The 20,114-nt window shown below is 51.4% G+C and overlaps 3 protein-coding genes across 3 annotated transcripts; 1 reads left to right on the top strand and 2 right to left on the bottom strand.

Moving 5' to 3' along the window:
- Positions 1-8,715: 8,715 nt before the first annotated feature.
- Positions 8,716-10,895, top strand: B0T23DRAFT_193897 (uncharacterized protein). Its single transcript, XM_062833264.1, has one exon. It carries the CDS (start codon positions 8,849-8,851, stop codon positions 10,670-10,672), a length of 1,824 nt encoding a protein of 607 aa, XP_062690842.1. The 5' UTR covers positions 8,716-8,848; the 3' UTR covers positions 10,673-10,895.
- A 1,569-nt stretch (positions 10,896-12,464) lies between these two features.
- On the bottom strand, positions 12,465-15,345 carry B0T23DRAFT_320594 (IMP-specific 5'-nucleotidase 1; the record flags this gene model as incomplete). Its single annotated transcript, XM_062835180.1, has 6 exons — positions 12,465-13,219; positions 13,339-13,650; positions 13,735-13,902; positions 14,096-14,154; positions 14,766-14,794; positions 15,223-15,345. 6 exons carry the CDS (start codon positions 15,343-15,345, stop codon positions 12,465-12,467), a joined length of 1,446 nt encoding a protein of 481 aa, XP_062690843.1.
- A 1,620-nt stretch (positions 15,346-16,965) lies between these two features.
- Positions 16,966-20,038, bottom strand: B0T23DRAFT_430628 (uncharacterized protein; the record flags this gene model as incomplete). Its single annotated transcript, XM_062840262.1, has 2 exons — positions 16,966-19,504; positions 19,563-20,038. The coding sequence occupies 2 exons, from the start codon at positions 20,036-20,038 to the stop codon at positions 16,966-16,968; spliced, it is 3,015 nt and encodes a 1,004-aa protein (XP_062690844.1).
- Positions 20,039-20,114: the final 76 nt, after the last annotated feature.

Genomic DNA, 20,114 nt, shown 5'->3' on the forward strand with positions numbered 1-20,114 from the left:
TTGTGAGTTGGAACCGGAACAGAACCATCTGTTTGCCTTTGGGTGAGTTCTGCATAGCGCTACCGTCTTTCTGATTGTCAAAGAATGAGAACTTCAAGTTTTTGACTCCCTAGGCGCCCCGGCATTGTCAGGACATGGTAGGTTTCCAGGCTTGACCGCCAGAGCAAAAAGGTGCTTGGTCGGGCTTTCCAGAAAGAAGGCCATATCAAGGCAATAGACGTTGCAGCATATGGGTAAAATATGCATTTCGGTAGGATCTAACCTCTAAGACACTTGATCACTCGTCTCTGTGCAAACCAATTAAGATGATTTATTGTTCTTAACGATTGCTTCACTCAAACACTATACGAATCTCAACCGAGCTGGATAGTTCATGGCTGTTAAGGGTACGGTTCGCTGGATTGTACATCAGCGACCCGGCTATCCAGATCGTCCTCGATTCAGATAGGACTTGTAGGCTTAGACTTTTATTTCAATTTGGTGCCGCAGAACAACACTCTCAAGACGAAAGCTCTATCCGTCTTTTGCTCTGACATCATCTCTAGCAAAAGAGTGGGCTGCTTTTCGTCTTCTTAGGGCGAATGGATATGAGTTTCCAAGTCTACCACAAATGGGTATAAACTTGTCGTTCGTTCTATCAGTAAGGAAGCCACAACCGTATCAAGACACAGAGACACTTGGAGGTCCAATGCTGTATGCATGTTGTAGCTCGTCAGTATGGAGCCATTGCTGTGCAGGTCTGATGATCCAAAACCCAAAACACTCGTTGCTAAGAGTACATCTGAATTCAAGTCCTCCCCCGCTGAACGAGGTCATCATGTGCACTCGAAAGGAAAGTAGCCGAAGTACAAGGATTGTGCACTTGGCAGTATGGACATTTCTGTTGAGCCGTATATGTAGGAAATCACCTCGCCGGAATGAAGTGTCCTGAGGCACTCTTTCCTTTCGAAAGGTACTTCGGAATAAGACTCTACGGCTGCATATGAAACCGGGAGGTTTCGAATTTGTGTCTCTACTAGCCACAAACACTGCTACATCCAATCGACGGAAGTCACAACCAAAATCCCCCCTTTGGAACAAACGTTGAGATTGGTGTATTATCTTCATCCTGAACGCGTACAACCTCCTGTCGGCCATAAAGTACCTGCCTTGCCCCAAGGGATTTAAAGCGAGCTTATGTATCACTGTATTTCAGCCGTACTCGTCCGGAACTAGATCAACGGTTAATCTCCGCCGTAGTTCTCTCATTCTTATACTGCCTACCTCTACAGCCAATACTACTTCCAGGAATGACTCAGATAAGCAAATGCCCCAAGCCATTCAAGTAGGGTATGTAAAGCGGAAACCGCCATGACTGGTAAGATCGAGATAAGACATCTTATCTCGATCTTACTATGGATGGAGGCAATGGGTTTTGTCAAAGGACATGAATCGAATGTGCGTCAGAAACCCTGCTACCGATCAGTCCCGTGTGTAACTGTAACGCTCGAGCCGGAATCTTTCTCGTGTGTGACGACAGACGATAGTCTTTTATGTCTCGGCCTTCCTCTTCATGAAACTGAGGCGCAGGTGAGAGCTAACCGTGAGAGCTTGGAGTTGCCCTTGCACTCCTTTCCCTTAAGCCATACCCACCATGGCCTTTCTGCAGACAATACCTTGGGCAGCATGACAGACATCCCCTCAATGCTGCCGCAAACTCGGGCATCGCAGAGCCCCTTACCCTGCCAGCTTGCCACAGTTAGCATGCGTAGCCCAGTCGCAGCACACCTCAAAGACAGTTTTAATTTACCAACGTTCAGCTTTGCGGCCAAACTCTCTGTCTTGGTGCAACCACAAATGCCACCTGCTTCTTTCCTCCGTTTCCCCTCCAGTTGGAGTGACGAACGGGTGTGGCAGCAAAAGAGATGATAAGCAAAGTGATTACCTATAAGGAAAATAAATCAAGATTTATAGTAGCAGGGCACTATCATTCTCCTTGGGAACGAAAATAAAGGATGTGTCGACATCCGAAGTCTCAGCCTTGCTCGAGAAAAACCGTGGCGTACAACCGAACCAAACGCGCGATCTCTTCGTAGGCCGGGAGTACGGTATACACTGAAGAAACCCTTAACAAGACCAGTCGAGCTACTGGTCCCAAGGGGATCCTGTCACATCGTCCTGGATTGACCGTTTATCGAGGGCGAGAGTTCGTCCTACGGTGTTCGTATTTCGTGAAGGAAGATACGGGGTGGACTGTGCAGTAAAGTGGTATGTGGTTGATGGTCTCATCCCTCCCGTGGCGGCGGAAACATCCAACGACAAGCAGGCGACAATGTCCTTTATCATTTTATCTTCACCCATATTCAGGGTGTCCTTCCTTCTCACACAGTCTCCTTCTACGCCACGACAAGGTTCACTGGCTACCTGGCCTGCTTATGCTCAATATGGATAAAGAACGATCTCTATCATGTGAGGAGGAAACAGATCTGGAGCTGATCTTGCTGAATCAAAGATAGAGCGATGGTGAGTGGCCAACTTACGGGGTAAGATGACTCCCTCGCCACATCCTGTGCTGCTCGTTGTGGTACCTACTCATGTATTTACGAAGCCTATCTTACATGAGCTCCTTCCTACAAGTCCAGGGGACAATGTCCCACATAAATGAAAATTCCAGACACATGCTTTCGCAAGTCAAGTCGATGACAAGACAGACTGTTCGTTCGCTTTGAGGAGAGTGGCCTGGGGGTGAGTATCTTCTTTGAGGTTGTGCCGGGCTTGGTGGCAACAGTCGCCTGAGGTCTGTGTGACGGCAGCTAAAGAACCAGTCGAGCTCTGTCGCGAAAAGCTGCCTACGATTATTGGCGAGATACCTAATTGGCGCGGAACCATGGGGAGAGAAACTAGGTGCGTGCAAGTCGACACGCTGATAGCATGGTCAGCACTCAACTGTAACAAGTAGCTTTGTTTTTGGCGAGTTAATGACAACCTACCTCTATGTATGAAAGCATATGGTACGGTCTTGGGTCGTAGGATCTTACAAGTCAACACGGAGGAAATGGGTCTCTTTCAGATCAAGAACTTGCACCGAGTCTCAACCCTTGCATAGCGGCGAGGTTCAAACCGAAAGACATACATACACAATAAGGGTTCCGCCACCAAGATAGACGTTTCGGATGATCCAAACGGGCCGTCGTGGCAACCTGTGATATTGCTCTTTCCCATTGCTCATCTGTCTACAACTACCGATTGTTATTTCTGACATTCTTTTGTTGATTTCTGATAGAATTTCTTCGGGCGACCGACAGCTGCGTCTCTTTTGACAGCAATAAGAAAGGGTAAGTGAGACACGGGCTTTAAGATGGAATTCTTGCTGATCTCAGCATTTTCAAGCGTGGCATTCTCTCCATCCAAATCCCTCTAATGCAAGGGATGGTGTCACAACATTGATGTTGAACGGTGTGAGGTTGTGCAGGTAGGCAGGTAAGTAATCAAAATGGAGAGACGAAGCGCTTTGCCTCTCATCCTGGTGTTAATCATTAGCAGCTTGTGTGATACACAACGATCATGAGCAAGGTTAGATCTGACGCCGACTGACTGACTGACTAACTGACTGACTGACTGACTGACTGACTGACTGACTGACTGACTGCCTTGTCTGGCATCGGGTACGGTGCCCCTCGCCAGCTCACGCAAGCTCACTTTTGCATTACCATACCACGCCCTCGTTGCCATGAGGGCAAGCCACGCTCCCTCGTTCCCATGGTTTGTTATCTTGATATAAGACTTGTGCCAGACCTTTTCCTGGGATTCTCTTGATTTCTCACTTTAGTAACTGGCACTGGCCACGCTGATGTTCACTTCACTGGACCTGCTACTAACAGTATGTGCAACTATATACAAGTAAGTAAAGAGATTTTGGTTTACCCCCGAATATCGCGACGATGAGTATGCGCTGACAGTAAAATCCCACAGCGAGAATATTCTTGCGGTCACATCAGGTGGCTCGCCTCCAAACATTGCGCCGATTACAGAGAGAGACGCAGGAAATGCCAACCAAGCATAATGAACTTCGAGGAGAGGTATGATTTGCTGTCACGTACTCAGTCTTGACTCCTTACTGCTGGCGGTAGACCTCGTTTTCATCGAGAAAGTGTTGGTGAGACGTCAGTAAACATACGCTGATCTTGAGTGTCACAACAGACCACAGGCCGTGTGCGGCAACTGCAGACAACCAAGCGAGCAACCACCATCAATGACCGCCTTCATGAGAAAGCTTCTGCCAATGTCATAGCCATGACAAATGTTTTCTGTCACATCAACTGAGCAAACCTTAAAGGAGATTGGGGGCTCAGGGAAACTGCAGGCTCAGCAGCGAGATGGTTGCCAATGGGATGCAATCATGCCAATACGAGGAAAGGATGCCAGCGCTTTGGGGCGACAGGAGTTTCACATTTTTTTTTCCTTCTTTCTCTTTTTTTCTTCTTTCTCTTTCTTGCGGTTATGAGTTCCTTTTCCCGTTTCCATAAGTTGGCGTTTAGGAGAGGGATGGCACACGATTTAGGGTAGACGGCTGGCAAAGATACCCAAATGCAACAAACGCCGAGATACCCGTACCCGACACAGGGTACACGACATTGGAGTCTTTGTTATAGGTTATAACGGGGAAACTTGTCTCTACGGTTTATACACTAAAGGAGACAAATGGGGAGAACTAAAGGGGTGCATAGCCGAAGCAACGCTATTGACACATACATATGCCCACTCGAGCGCGTGTATGGTTTCCGTACCCGGCAAACGCCCAAGAAGAGGCCCAGTTTTATGCATAGTTCCCCATCCCATAACGGCACGCGTCGGAGACGGTATGTGATGGGATGCGAAGCGATACTTTTGCTGCATCCCATGACATCCAGAAATGACAACTGCCATACTCGACCCCCACAGGATAGGCGTCGGGCCGTTGAGCGTGCAGGAAATACACATCAATCAGACAAATAGCATTTTGTTATTGCCGTCCAGCGCTTTGCACTCTGGAGAGGAGAGTTAAACCGCGCGATGACGAACCCCAACACCCGCGAAAACCATGGACCGCGAGGGAAGCCCAGGAACCTCGCGGGACTCGGGATTGTCAGGGTCCTGGACCCCCGATGACCATCGAACCCTGGGAAGATGGCAATGTGAATTCGGGGTAGCGCGTACCGGAGATTGTTCCCCGCAGACCCCGGCCGGTCATCACTCTCCTTACGCGACAGATTCTCAGTGCTTAGATGGTAAATCACGAGGGAAGCGGTGTATGTGTGCCGAATCGGACATGTCCGGCGAAGGAAAGTCAGTCGTTGTCAATGAAATAAAGACTGTGTAGATGAATGTCGGGGCAGATCACCACATCAGTCCAAAGGTACTTGGTCGGTTTATAGATACAGCCATGACTTGATCACTGACCGATTGGAAAATCCGGGGTCCCCACACTGGGCGGGAAAGGACGAGGGGTGTGTGAAGTATGTACACTAGGTACACGGAACGACGGTTCGGTTCCAGGATGGCGACATACGGTAAAAGGCCCTTTTCTCGGTTCCTTCTGGATAGAATTCTAGCGCAACGTCGCAGTGGAGAGACGGATTGCCATTCCTTGGGGGAAGCGTTTGGGGAAATCAATCATGTGCGCCTCTCGACGCCGCATTGAGTTGGGGGTCGGGTTTCCCCGTTTCCAACGTGCGAGCGAGGCTGCGGGGCTGTCCTTAGGCAATGTTCTGTAGCACGAGCTGACGGACAGTGAGAGGGACACGCCATGTGCGCGACGAGGGTTACACACAGTTAGTTCCATTGGTTCCATAATAGGGCCCCTTGTCAAGTAAACCAATCGGGTCAGCCATTCAGCACATTCTCGTCCAGAATGAGTAAGAAAAGCCAAGAAGGGGTCATGGGAGATGATATTTGGAGTGTTTTGCGCGTTCGGCACGCGGCCCGTTCCCCGTCTTTGATACTTGGCAAAAGGGGGGGAAGCGGCTTGAGCGCCATTTTGCCAGTAAACGGGCGTCGGATAAGCTCAGACGACGACGAGAGCGGTTGAGCCCGAAGCGACTGGCGGAACTGCGATGCCGTCTGCTGGGGAGCTGGAGAAGGACGCTCAGGACACAGGGTACGGTAGGCACGAAACTCGATTCGCACGGGTTCGGACTCGCCCAAGGCTTTGTTCGTTTGCGAGCTTCCAGCTTGTGATACGGGAGCTCGCGTTGTTGGAGGAGAGGATGCGGCCACGACGATCGAATTTGTCGATGAATCAACACGCGCTGGGTGTTGGGCCAAGAACAGAACACCAAGCGGTGAGTTGGAATGGGCTGTGGCAGCGAATGTGGATTTGCATGGAAGCACGTCGACAGGCCGAGCTGGTGGGGGACGCTGAGTCGTGTAAACCTGTGGTTTATACTGCGTTAGGATGACTTGCTGCTTGCGTCCGGGTGCTCGAAATGCTGGACTGCGAGTGCTACAGACATCCATGATATGAGACGGTACAGCAGTGAGAGATGTAGGCGGGGACGGACAAGGAGAACCTCAAAGTACCAGGATTGAACTCCAGCTGCAAGCTGAGGGCCGCATGCATGTCCTGAGACCTCTGTCCACCGAACCAGAGCCCGGGAAGCCTTTGAGCGACCTCCGCTTCGACTGGCCCGTCAGTTCTCCCGTCCCCTACAGCCAAAAAAAAAGACGACTATTCACTTGTTGACGCCAGTCGTTTACTTTTTAGGTGTTGGCTGGCCTACATCTGGGGCTGTCGCGATATCAGTGTAGACCAATGCCGAGGCCTCGGTTACTGGTCATGACTGCCAGCTCATCCATGCAAATCCATGCCGAGTTCCATACGAACGAAGCAGGTACGGATTTGGAAAAATGGGACGACTTGGGGATGGGAGAATACCCGATGTTTACACACGTTTCTGCCACTGCCGCAGCATGCAGTAGGCGGGCAGACGCAGCCGACGTATCTGAAATTCATATCAGCCATGCCCTGGAGCCACTTGGACCCCTACATTACCAAGTCCGCCCCCCCCCCCCCCTCCTTTTTTTTTTTTTCCTTCCAAATAAGGGGAAAAAAAAACAAAAAACACGGGCCTGGTTTTTTTTTGGGTGTCTCAAATTGTCGCTGACCATGGGCGGCGTCCAGTGTCGAATCGTCGTTCTGCTCGGTTGAATGAATGAATGAATGCTGCGGGCCAGGAAAGATTCGGAACTGAAGGCAGGAGCAGGCCCCATCCCCAGTCTGGTAATTCGAGCCACATGGGCACATGACATGCAGAAAAAAAAGTCGGCCCATGAGACTCGCATCCACTGGGCCTGCTAAGGCTCGCACCAGCGGTCAGCAACCCCAAAAATCTCCGACTTTCTTCTTCGACGGGTTGGGCCCCCGGGAGGGCAAGCTAATGTAGTGTAGAACCGGCTAGGGATCATGGGATTTTGAGGCCCGACTTGCCAATCGTGGGGAAGTGACGGCAAAAAGGGCCAAAAGGGCGACGGTCAAACATAGGTATCTACATGTGGATGCCCATGTATCCTTGTGCGAGTTGCCGTCTGCTAGAGATCGCGTGCCCTCCAAATTCCGTCCCAACCATCGAGACCAGACACGATCACAAAGTAAAGACGTATGATAGGTTGAAAGGAAAGGTTGTGAGTGACAAGACGGCCCAGGTACCAGCACTCGGCATCACGGGCGACGGAATAACAAAGGACGACCTAATGGAGGGTACCTCTCGTAGCGGAATGTACACTACAAAAGCAAGCTCATGGCCGACTAAAAAGGGGAAAATGCGGGCCGCAGATGCCACACTTGCAGGCCCACTTGGACTTGTTGTAGAGACTCTGATTGGCCGCCCCATTTGTATGGCTCTATGGGCCCCGGCGTGCCCGCCATTATGCGGGTTCGTGGTTGCGTCACAGCGAACGTGAGTGGAAGCCCAGCGTCCGGGTGGAAAGGATAGGTAGGGAAAGGGGCCCAATGTTACGCGCCCATAGCGCACTCCCAGTTGAACCCACTGCAGGGCACAGTACGCAGAGGTACACCGTGGATTCACTGTTCAGGTGCCGACCAAGGGATGCTCACCTACCTAGGGTATTGCTTCCACCCGTCCAGCTGGCACCATTATACCACCGGCACCACCTCACCCTCTTCATCAAAGTCTCGGTCTCTCTCCCTCTTGCCTTCAATTTTCTGTCTCGTTGCTTTCCGTCCTTCCTGTCTCCGACTTACCCTCTCCATCTCCAGTCGAAACTTGATACGGGCCGCCATTACCATCTACGTGTCCAAGCCAAAGCGTTCTCGCAGACTGTCATCCCATCGACAGCCATCGCTGCCATCTTACACCGCACCCAGTACCGCGCCTAAGGTGCCAAAGTGGAACTTGGAACATCCCCTCGGATCCGCTCTTCAAAGTCCCTCAGACTTGGGTTACGCTACGAGATCATTCGGACCTGCAGAACATCAAAACCCTCCAAGGCACCCATTCATTACCTACCTTGTTTCCCGCAAGATCACGGTCCTCAAACGAACATATCTACCAACGTTATCCGCAACCAGCACCGGCGAAGATCATCCCCTACACCACAGCTCTTACAACGACATACGCAGAGAAGTTTTCATTTTGCAGCTAGACCCCTGATTTTACAGCCGTCCACCACATACATTGGCCAGGACCAGGGTACAAAGAAAAGGTCGAAAAAAATCTGCGGTGGTCTCGGTGTGGCATGACGGATGACATCAATACACTAAGACCACGAACCACGCAAACCTTGGGCGCCAGGATACCTACTTGGCAACCGTCTTCCTTGCTGTTCCTCCTCGCTCGAACCCCTTCAACAACCTAGCTCATCACTTCCCACCATGTCTTCCTATACCATGACCAGGATGGGCTCCGACTCGTTCCTGCCTTCGGGTTCTATCGACACCAGCATGCGCTTTCCTCTTCCTAGTCTGGGCGCCGACTCTTCTTCGCTCATCTCTCCCCTCGCGTTGCCTCGAGGTGCCGCCGGCTACTTCGATGTTGCCTCAGCCATGGGCAATCCCGCTTTGCAGGCGCCATCCAAGCTTTCTTTTTCGGGACGCCACGTTTACTCACCACTATCTCCCAACTTTCGTGGTCCTGTCGCCGGCCACATGTCGCAGTTCACGTCACCCAACCTAGCACCCATTCAACAAGGACTCCAGTGTCAGCTTGACCCACAACGATCTACCAGCGTTCCTCCAAATCTGCGAAGATCCAAGACCGGCCAGGCTACAAAAGCCAAGCTCTCGATCCTCTCTCCGCCACTAACAACATCAATGGATGGCTTGAGTGCCTCCCCTGGTGATGCCTTTTTAGGTGTTTCGGTGCCGGCTATCAGCTCTGTCTCTGCCGGACAGGCCCGCTCAGCTTCGGCAGACACGGTGAATGCACCCTCGAACACACAGATGGTCCGGCGCCTAGTCCAACAAAATGGCAGGATAAGAGAAGCTTGGGAAGCGGAGCGCAAGTACTTGGAAGCAAACAGGGAGCGCGCTGAAGAAGTGTATAAGGAGGAGCGGGCCCTCATGGAGGAGGAGAGGGCAGAATGGGAAGCCGAGAAGGCCATGCTGCTACAGGAGATCGAACGACTCCAGCAACAGGTGGCTCATCTAGGAGGACAGTCCAGCAATGCGAACCTTGCAGCCTTGGCGGCTGCTCATGCATCCCAAAATGGAAGGATTGGCAACGTCTGCTGGGGCGAGGTTTCGCCCGAGAGCATGAGGAGCTCGCGGTCTTCTCAAGGAAGCACGCAACATACGTACACTCAGCAACCGGAACAACCCATTCAGACTGCTTCTGTCAACGAAATTCCCGGACCTCAGGGTCCCGTAGTGGCCGATTCCATGGCCCAGTCTCCCGAGCTGCGTCCAAGCAGTCCCGCGCCTATTGTCGATGTCCAGGCAATTCACCCAGAGCTCGAAGGAATCCCAATTAAAGCCAACTCGGTTCAGAAATCGACATTCACAGACGATTCCGTAGTAGAAGCGCTCAAGTCCCCGACCAAGATTCCATCACCACTCCCGGCCTCCGATGTGCCAGAGCCCAGATCGGAAAGCCCGGCAAAGGAGCAAACCAAGCAAGTCCTTAAGGCAGAAGCGTCGGTTCGTCTCACCATGCATGCTGGCCATACTCCCAGCCACTCCCTCTCTGTCCTGGCAACCGCAACGTCTTCTGGAGTTGGCACCATCAATAGCAGTGGTAGCAGCACACCCACCTTGCAGCACGGCGACAATATGGCCACTCAGACGCTTGGGGTCATAAACGAACAAGAAGGCGCTATTCAACTGGCTGAGCAGGAGTCGGTAGTCTCTGAAGATCCTCCTGCGGCTTATGAGCCTGTGGAGGATCGTCCTCTCAGAGGTCCGCTGATGGTTAGGAACATGCCTGCCCATGACGAGATCTTCTTCCGTAGGCTTTCCGATAAGCTCGAAGAGGTCAGTAAGGACACTATGGCAGCCCTTCCTTCTGTTCTGAGGGATGCTATTGATGATGATGACGAGGCGGTGCCGTCGAACGCGGCGGAGAATCAGTCTGGCGAATCGAGCAAAGGGAAAGAGAACAACAGCGGCTCTAAGAGCGAGGATGAAGCGGAATTGGATATCCCTCTCAAGTTGAGGCGTAACAACAACTTTGGCGCTCCCTTTGGCGAGTTCAAATTTTGAGGACTGACATCCATTACAGTTGGTCGGACTTGTGACCACCAACTCGCCACTTGGCAACATTTCTTCCTGTATCTATCTACACACAGTACCGTTGGGTATCCTGTGCGTTTTGGTTTCTTTTGGTATTCTTTTGTGGGTGTTTTTGCTTACATGGCGTTGGAGGTGTCTACACCGGGACTTGCCCATATCATTATACCCCCTTGACGTCGTTGGACGAAACGAGTTCATTTGATTTACTTTCTCCTATTTGGATACACACATGCAACATGATGCATATGAGGAACAGAACAATGATAGACTGGCAATCCGTAATTTTTGCATCAATGAGGGGGATTGAACTCCGTACAAAGAAAGCCTCGATCGATTCGGGCATTATAGAATGGTACATAATAGGGGAGCATGAGAAATGGGAAGATTGATACCAGCCGTGCATCAGAAGGCAGGATATGAAACGAGGCGGGGACGAGGCAGCATTGGCAGGCAGTTTGATGGCTTTACTTCACTTACACCCACCGAGGAAGCGCCGCCGTATGTACCACGCCCTTTTCTTGCTTACGTCTAGTATGGTGTCCAAAACTTTCCCTCACTCGCTAGGCCAGCGTGAGGCCAATCAAAGGATATCAATAGACCTAATAGAGAGCAACTCGAATAATTTGTACAGTGTAAGTAATGATCAAATCATAGGTAAGCATCGAAGCGAAGCAGAGTTGGACAGCCCACAGCCCACAACAACAAACAAGTACACTACTTCGTGTGTGGAGTTTCTGGATTTCTGGAATGAGAAAGCTTTCAGGAGAAGCAGACTGCAGAAGAAAAAGGAAAGAAACATCCAAGTGGGGCTGAATACGTCCAATGGAAGCTTTTTTGCAGCACTGGATCCGCCTTCTCTCGGCTCGGGCCGATTGGACTGGTCCGAGAGAGGCTGGTAAGCTGATCGGACTGTAACCTCCCTGAGGGGGGCCTCGAGGGGGGATTGATTGACGACAACAGTCTGACAGCATGATGGATCAGGCTCTGCCGACTGACGACAGTAGGCAGGTGGCAGGTGGCAGGATGGCGAGGACGGTGTCTCCTACACTACACGAGACGAAAAGTCGCCCAAGTATGAAAGGGACTGTGAGGACAGTTGCCATGCTACAGGCAAACACTCATATAAATCTGGACGGAATAGAAACAAACTCCTGCTATGAAGATTGTTGCCGTGATGAAACGATGGGATCACCAGAGTTTAAAGCAAGCACTGATCGTTTTGCCATGTCTGGAGCAGAAAGGTGTACAGTATAGCCCGCATTCATTGGCATCATAATTGTACCCGTTAGGTTGTTGGGATCCAAGTACTACCGACGTTGACTGGACTCTCTCTCTGTCTCTCCGAAGATTGCTGGTTGCTTAGGCGAACTTGTTGAGTACATAAGCCCCCCCCCCCTAGAGACGACATGATCACACACAGCCTAGTGTATTATCGTCTCATGAAAAGACCCTTACGTATGTCTTCGTCAGATTACCGTAGCTGATCGCTATTACCGATCGTATCATGTCTTTTTCAAAGGTCTCACTACGTGTCAAAAGGGCCTCCAGAATTAGGTGTACCCATAAAATTCATTATCGTTGAAGAATTGTGCCGTCGTAGGTGCTCGATGCCTCCATTGGCCCCCGCTTTGCTCCATCGATTGTCACCCCCCAAAAAATCGCCACAAGAGATGCTCTTGTTGTTCCCATTATCATTATAAACCCTACCGTCACCATTATCAATCACCGTCCGCCGCCGCAACCATGAGACTGACAACCTCGATCAAGACATCTTCTTCCCCATTAACTCCGCCAACTCATCCAACAGTTCGACCGTTTCCACGGGACTCGCAATCCACGCCGTAGTCCCCACGCTCCTGGCCCTGAAATCGTTCGCCCCGGCACTCAAGAACTGATCGCCCACATGCAGGGTATTCTCCCCCTTAATAACTCCATGAGGACCCTCCTTCTGCGAGAACCACCTTTGACAAACAGTAACACCCCAGCTCTTATCGCCAATATCAACAAACACATCCCTCCCACCATTGAAGGCGCAGAACGGCACTCTTCTGCTCCGGCCCACGGTACTGAGCTCAAGGATCTTTTGCACCAGCAAAACCGTCTCCTCCAAGCTCTCGCGCGGGATGCGGATTTCTGGAGAAACGGGAATGATGCCGACGGCGCGGTCCTTCCGCATCAACGTGGCGGGCAGGTTGAGCGTCTTGATGCAATCGCGCAGCGCGGCCTCGGCCACGTCTAGCAGCTGGGCAATGTCCTGCTCGTTCCAGGCGGCCATCTCGGGTGTGAGCCAGTGCTGTCGTGGCACCGGGGCGAGAAGGTGCGGCGAGGACGAGTCGAACTCAAAGAGGTAGTTGGCTTCACCGCCCATGACGACCAAAGACTGTTTTTGGGAAGGGGTGAGGTCGGCGCTGTTGGCCATGGCATCAAGAAGACCGTGCAAGCGCGCGTAGTAGCGGTCGGCGGTAGTGTAGCCTGCTGCGGTGACAATGCCGATCTTGACGTTTTTGCGGAGAAGGTCTGTGGAGGGAAAGGGGATAATGTGAGCACATCAAGTGGTTACGGTACGGTTACATGGCGGAAGGTAAGACGCAGGAATTGCAAAACAGGCAAAGAGAACTGAGAACAACTGCACTAACCTAGTAGTCGGGGAATCACAGGACTGGTAGGTTCCAGACTCTGGCCATCGTCGTAGAGCGTCACGTCACCATCAAAGGTAGCGAGCTGGAGAGTTCCGTAAGTCGTCACAGCCATTATCTGGGCCGAGTTAAGGATCAAGCGGATATCGTTGAAGGACGGCGACACAAAGCGGCGCGATGAAATGTAGCGCTTGTTGTCCTGAAACTTGAATGCCGCTTCGAGCGGTAACCGCGTGAAGAAGGGCCCGATACTGGGGACCAGCAGCTTGAGCTTGGATGGGAAAGGGTTCTCGGCATCGTTTTGGTGGGCAACTGATGTTTGATGGTTCGGTTATTAAACGCTACTAGATCAAATAGGTCTAACCGAGTGAGGCCGGGATTATCTGCTCTGCTTACTGTGGTCATCGATCATGGCTTCGATATCCCGGAAGATCTCACTGTATCGCCTGTGGGCTTCCTCTCTTGTCTGAGAAAGCGTATCGACACTTCTGTCGGGATCTTCAAGAACACCATGGGGCTGAGAGTAGAGGACGAATGGGACGGCCAAGAGCGCCTTGATCCACTCTGATATGATTGTTAGCTAGAGTACTTCATTTTCACATGCCTCTTCTCGACGGAGGCAACTCCACAGTTGCTGATGTGAATGGGGTAGCCATCGTTAAGCTGACCCGTAGACTCTGCCAAACGGGCGGGTAAGAACATCCAGCAATTAGGGGGGAGTGATGCCATAGCTCAGTCCGTAGGTACATCAACAAACCGGCGAAAGGGCTCAAGCTGTACCTATAAATTGATCCCGTCTGTGGGTTTTGAGGGCATCTACAAGAGAGAATGGTTAGCTGCTGGTGATCTCAGCGATGGGCAAGAGCGGTAGAACACACATTCAACACGGTATCGTGTAGTCATCTTTGAGATGTGAAGTGACGGGTGAGGCTAGAGATGGGTAGTCTCGAGTTATGAAGAACTATGGGAAGAGTATTATGCTGTCACTTTCTCTTTGTGGAATTGGACGACGGTGACGGCTACGTGCTTGCAGCACAACAAGGGAAAGTCTCTTGGTGGTATATAAAATCGCTGCGTATGCTTTACTTTGGAGCAGATGGATGAAACGGTGGAAACCGGTGAGCGGAAGAGATGAAAAGAGATACAAAAAGAGAGGTGTGTAAGGTATCATGTACGGGATATGTATGAACACCTCAGCTTCGGTACGCTAGTGACTCCGACTTTCCTTCCTTCCATTTGTCACCGCGAGGTCTTTCTTGGCAGGTGCCGTTGGCTGCCGGCGTGGACAGCGGCGTTGCCCGATACACACGGCGCCGGCCACTTGACCTGCCTCCACCCCTGTTATTGGCGTCCCCGGTTCCGCTCTCATTCAAGCTCCCATTCGCGACTTCTTAGAGGTTAATTTGACTGGATTCCCGTCATGTCACTGGGGAGAGTCAGGGCAGCTATCGGTAAGCTACGACTCCAAATCTAGGGGTAAGGCGGGGCTTCCCCAGCATGACCTACTGTACCCATCTCAAAATGGACCCCGCCGTCTGCCTTGGCATTCCCATGTCCAGTTCCCCAAACACCACACGATCTAACAGCGGATATCCATGCAACATTCCACAAAGTCTGAAAGGGTCGAAATCGAATCAATATGTCGACGATACAAACTGGAACATTTACGGATAAAGCTAACTTCCAGCATAACTGCACTACATACATGCATGACAAGAAGACGACGAGAAACCAAATCATAACCAACCCAGACCAGCTTTGCAGCCTACCTAGTCTAAACCACGACCTTCAAGACCACCTAGCACCTAGCACCCCGTCATGCTGGCCGCCTCGGTGCATGTCGAGCAGCCCTCAGAACACGTCGTGGCACACCCCTGAACGTACAGCAGCGTCTTCGCGGTACATCCGCACGGCACGTTCAGCGTCGACCGGACCTCGCACGTCGGCGTAGGACAGCGAATCAGCGAGCAATCGGCTGGGCTGGTCGTCTTGGTGACCGTGGGACATGGCGTCGTCATCGGGGGAGCTGGCTTGCCGGTGGTCTTGGGCGGGAGGGTGATGATATTCCAGCTGATCGTGGTTTGCGTGTATGTCGTTGACGTTCTCGATGTGCTCGTGCTTGCGTTACACACGGTAGTCCTCGTGCTGGTAGGCTTGGGCGGCGGCGAAGAGGTGGTTGTATTGGTTGAAATTCAGGTTTGCCATGGCGGCCAGCGACAGGAGGAGGTGGTCAAGATGGTTGAGGTGATAATTGCCCGGTAAGTCAGCACACTTGTCCGGAACTCGATGCTACACCCTCCGTGTGGACAGTTGGCCTCGCAAGGGACAGTCAAGATCGCCGTGGCTATTGATGCCAGACATCTATATGGGTTGCGGACAGGGCGTGAGTTCGGGGAGCGGCGACGAGGCCGGTCAAGAGTCCCATGAAGATGACTATGGTGGTGAGCTTCATAGCTGTTGATGCTGATCGAGGGTTCGGTTAGCTGATTGTACACAATATCGTCTCCATCGTGTTTCCCTTGGCCCACCTGGATATGCTTCAACAACTTGTGTCTGTGGGCTCCTCAATCTCGACAAGCACTTCGTTGCGAACCTACTTACTCTCTCCCAGTACCCGGGTTGGAATCACTCTCAGGTAGAGCTTATGCCATCTGAGCCGCGATCATAAAATCTCTTTTCAGAAACTCCGAACTCGTCTCAATCGGGACATCCTCGAGGTGATTATGGATGATTCATGTGAATCCCTCCTCCTTTCCGCATCTACATTTCGACATTTTTCCTCACTCATTACCACACAAGGTCGAATTGGGTTATCGCATATGATGTCAGGCAAAAGCGCAGACATATGTTTGTCGAATCCTGTTTGTCACCAGGATAATATGCGTGGGATGTCGGGGATGTCCAAAATGAGACGAAAGATATGGTCCCGCGGCAATGATGCTCTGGTGAAGATTTGGGTTATCCGTATGTTAAAAAAAGAAAGAAAAAAATGGAAGCTAAGCATAAAAAACACACTCTACTGTTCACCATATCCGACATGCTGTTAGCGAAACATGGTTTGCCACCCAAATCCGATATGAAGAGAGGAATGATCCCTGAAGATGTCGCAAATTTCTTGACATGAGTTGCCGAGGCATGTCAGGAGGCCATTCAAGTAGTTCGTTCGCCTCATGCCGGATTTGTAGACGAACTTTCAGGCTAAAAGAAAGCTGAATACCATTGCTTTGTGCTTTGTAATGTTTCCATCATGCCTGTACTATGGCATCGACGGAAAATGCGGCTTATTACCCGTCATCAACGGTCAAGATGAAGAGCGCATAGGCAGGCAGTATGTCGAAGGCCAAGAATCGAAAGCAGGGTCACCTAACACGCCGTTCACCTTCCCAGGAAGCGGCATCAAGCGGTGACATATGAATCGATACTTGTTCACCTAAAGTGCTATGATAGTTACTGAACGTCTGACAGCGCGACCGGATGTTGTTTTCTAGCATAATGAAACAAAAAATACAAATTTATAGTATTATATCCGGTTCTCCTCGCTGTACTGTGATTTTCACCAGCAAAGCCCGCATTAATCCTATACTCAAATAAACTCCTATGCAAGGTACCAACCGGTCTATCTCACAATCAAGGCGATGCTCTCTCGCCAACGCTGCCGTTGACTGTAGGAGCCGGGGCTGCGTCAGTATCTTCCACCGGGCCGGCGTCATCCATCCAAGCCGAGAACTCATCGTCATCATTATTAGGCGCTGAAACTTCAAGCGATAGCGCTTTCGCGTCTTCGTGATTTTCCTGGCCTGTAGTCTTCGTATTACGGATTGATGGCGTCAAAGGCTTGGGGGGCGATTTCGAACCGACAGGCCCTTCTGTCGCAGAACTGCCAATTCCACTTTGGTTCTTGCTTTCAACGGTGTCTGATGAAGGCTTCATTGGTGATGTTTCATGGACCTCGCTCATAGGTGTAGTCGGTTCTGACTCCGCAGGAGCCGCGACTACAAGCATGTTCACATTATTTCCGTCATCGTCAAGTTGCTGCTCAGCTCGGTATTGACGACGTTTTGGGAGAGGGGGAGGTGGTACAGGGCGGCGTTCGGGTTTGTGATCATGGTCTTCAGGCGTGCTCGGTTTACGTTGCTGCAGTGATTGATCTGGAGGCGGTATCGGTTTGCGCCTTGGGATACTGATGGATGTTGCCTTCAACCTTCTATCTGGCATCGGAAGTGGTGTTCCTGGAGGCGGAAGCGGCTGCCCACGTCCCATAGGCTGATTCAAGTCCAGCACCGATGGATGATCATCGGTGAAAGAAGCACTCCTACCCGGTGTCCCATCGTTGTTCGAGTGTCGTTGGAACGCATTGAGCCCCCAACGCTTGGCAGATGCAGCCGCGTTGGTAACGAAAGCGGCGGCCAAGGCAGTCTTTTTCGCAGAGTCTGGGTGATTTGGCGTGGGTGCTCCTGCTGTCGATGATACAGTATCTCGCCGGGCAAAAATACCCTTGATGGTCCCAGTTTGACTTTTCACAGACCCCCTTATCGACGAAGCTGGAGACCTCGTCCTGCTTTCCTCCTGGCTGCCTGCGGATGTGGCTGTGTTCCGTCTTGCCTGGTTCTTTTTATCAAAATCCTGCAAATCTTTTTCCGCATCCACAGCTTCAGAGGAAGAGGACCCGGAAGACTGGTCTGATAACTTGGGTATGACGGACGGCCTCAAGGGCGAGTGAGGCGGCTGTGGTCGTGATGGAGAATGCGCCTGGACAGACAAAGTTGCCATCGCTGATGCAGCAAGGCTTTCGTCCGGTGGTGACGAGGATGGTTTGAAGACGTCAGCATTAATGGCGTCTGTGCTAACCGTTGGCGTCGGAGGATGAGTGATTGAAACCACCCGAATCGGAGGTGGTATACAAGTTTCACTCCTCGTATCGGTCTTGAGCTCGTTTTGATTGTTCGTGCTCAATGAAGTCGTAGATGCAGAATAAATAGGGTCCCCTTTCGCCTTCGTTGTCATCCGTCCGAAAAGGCTAATTGACGGTTTCTTGTCGAGAGTAGGCATGCTGTGGCTTTTTTCCACGTGCGGCAGATCGGGTTCGTGAACGTCTTGAGTACCCTCCAATCGCTCCACCTCGTCCAAATCGCCTTCTTGAGCCGCAGCTGTTTCCAAATCCATGGTTGAGACGACGGTATCATCATGAAAAATACCACCTCTCCACTTCTTGTGCTCTGTATTGAAAAAAGGCATATCATCCCAGAAGGGTAAGACAAGGGTCTCAGCCATGACCTCCTTGATTTGCTTCTCGATCTGGCGGAGAATAACGGTATAGGTAATCTGTCTTGAGCTGACAATCGGTTCGATTGTCATCTCCATCTTTGGTGCCTGTTGGAAAGAGAACCATAGGCGATTACTGGGTGGGGGCTTGATTTTGAATAAGATATGACCTTCGAGTTTCCGTACAACCACGGCAAGGACAAGATTAACCTCTCGTGCTTTGAATCGCGCGCCTAGATCAATCCTGGCTGTCGCCGCAACCTCCAAGCGGAAGTTGCCAGTGTACCGTACATCTGCCTCTATGCAGCATTCACCCTCAACAGTCAGATCCCGTAGCCGTGGATTTGTGATAAAGGGTGCCGACTCTCCGGTATCAATACCTTTGATAGCAATGTTGGATAGAAATGCCGGCCTTTTAACTCGAGAGATCTTCTTTGTAAGCTTCTCCCGTATCGCGTTCTCTATGTCCTTGGTCTTGTAGATGCCCAAGAAGACGCGCCCAATCATTGCGTTGAGCCAACGTGTTTGCATGTGTTCTTCTGACGAGTGCAGTCTCTGTACCAAGTTGATAATGTTCTTGACCTCAAACTGGATAGGAGACGGAATATCGCTTTCCGTGTCCAAGGCCTGCTGTTCCTGATTTCGTAGCAGAGCAAAGTAGAAGTCTTCCTTCGCAGAGCAATTTTCGGAAAAGAGGTAGAAAGGTTTCGAGACCTGGCTATCCGGTCCTATTTCCAGCCCATCTGTCTTTCGCGAGAGACGTATGGCGTTGCGCTTGATGTACAGCTCGCCCTCAGGAGTAACTTCCTCGCCAGAGTATATGCTGACTTCATGGTGCGCCAGCGCCACAACGTGCCGTACTTCGAGTTGTTCGTCATCGTCAAAGAGCATGAGATGGCCGTGTCTGTCACGAGCGTCAGAATCCAGGTCGTATTGAGAGTCAAAAGGATAATGTCACGCACCTCAGGACAACATAAAAGACATTGCCGGCCTTCTTAGGGCGCTGACTAGGACCGTTCTTGTGGTCAATAGGACTGGGACCGGCGGACTTGCGATCGAAGATACTCCGATACATTGTCTGGTAGACACTGGGACTGGGAGCGGCGACGGTGGTGGAGCCGACAGGTGTCGACCGCTCGATAGGCTTCGCGTTGATTCCCATGGGCGTATACTCGCGGCAAACTGCAAAATATCCAGAAGCGACACCATCGTCGTGATGGGTCACCCGGGGCTTTCCATCCTTCTTCTGCTCCGCCTTGAGCGCATCAAGATCGTCACCAGGCTGGATCAAGTCGTCGGCTTCTGGGTCGTGGTGCTGGACGGCATCTGGGCGGTAAGGAAACGTAAGGTGAGCATGAAGTAGAGCGCAAGCCACCAGCAATGGCAGAAAGGTAAGGCCTCCGAAGAGGTATATCAACAAGAAGACGGTCCAACTCATGGTTGTATATTTTTTTCCGTCGAAGGGAGATTGTCCACTGCAGTGTTCGAGTCCAAGATGCGGTCATGCAAGATGT

This window comes from Neurospora hispaniola (assembly GCF_033458365.1).
Source record: "Neurospora hispaniola strain FGSC 10403 chromosome Unknown B0T23scaffold_6, whole genome shotgun sequence".
Taxonomy (NCBI): domain Eukaryota; kingdom Fungi; phylum Ascomycota; class Sordariomycetes; order Sordariales; family Sordariaceae; genus Neurospora; species Neurospora hispaniola.

Bases quoted from the DNA above. Each gene is read 5' to 3' on its own strand.
- B0T23DRAFT_193897 (XM_062833264.1), top strand. From the start codon at position 8,849: ATGTCTTCCTATACCATGACCAGGATGGGCTCCGACTCGTTCCTGCCT.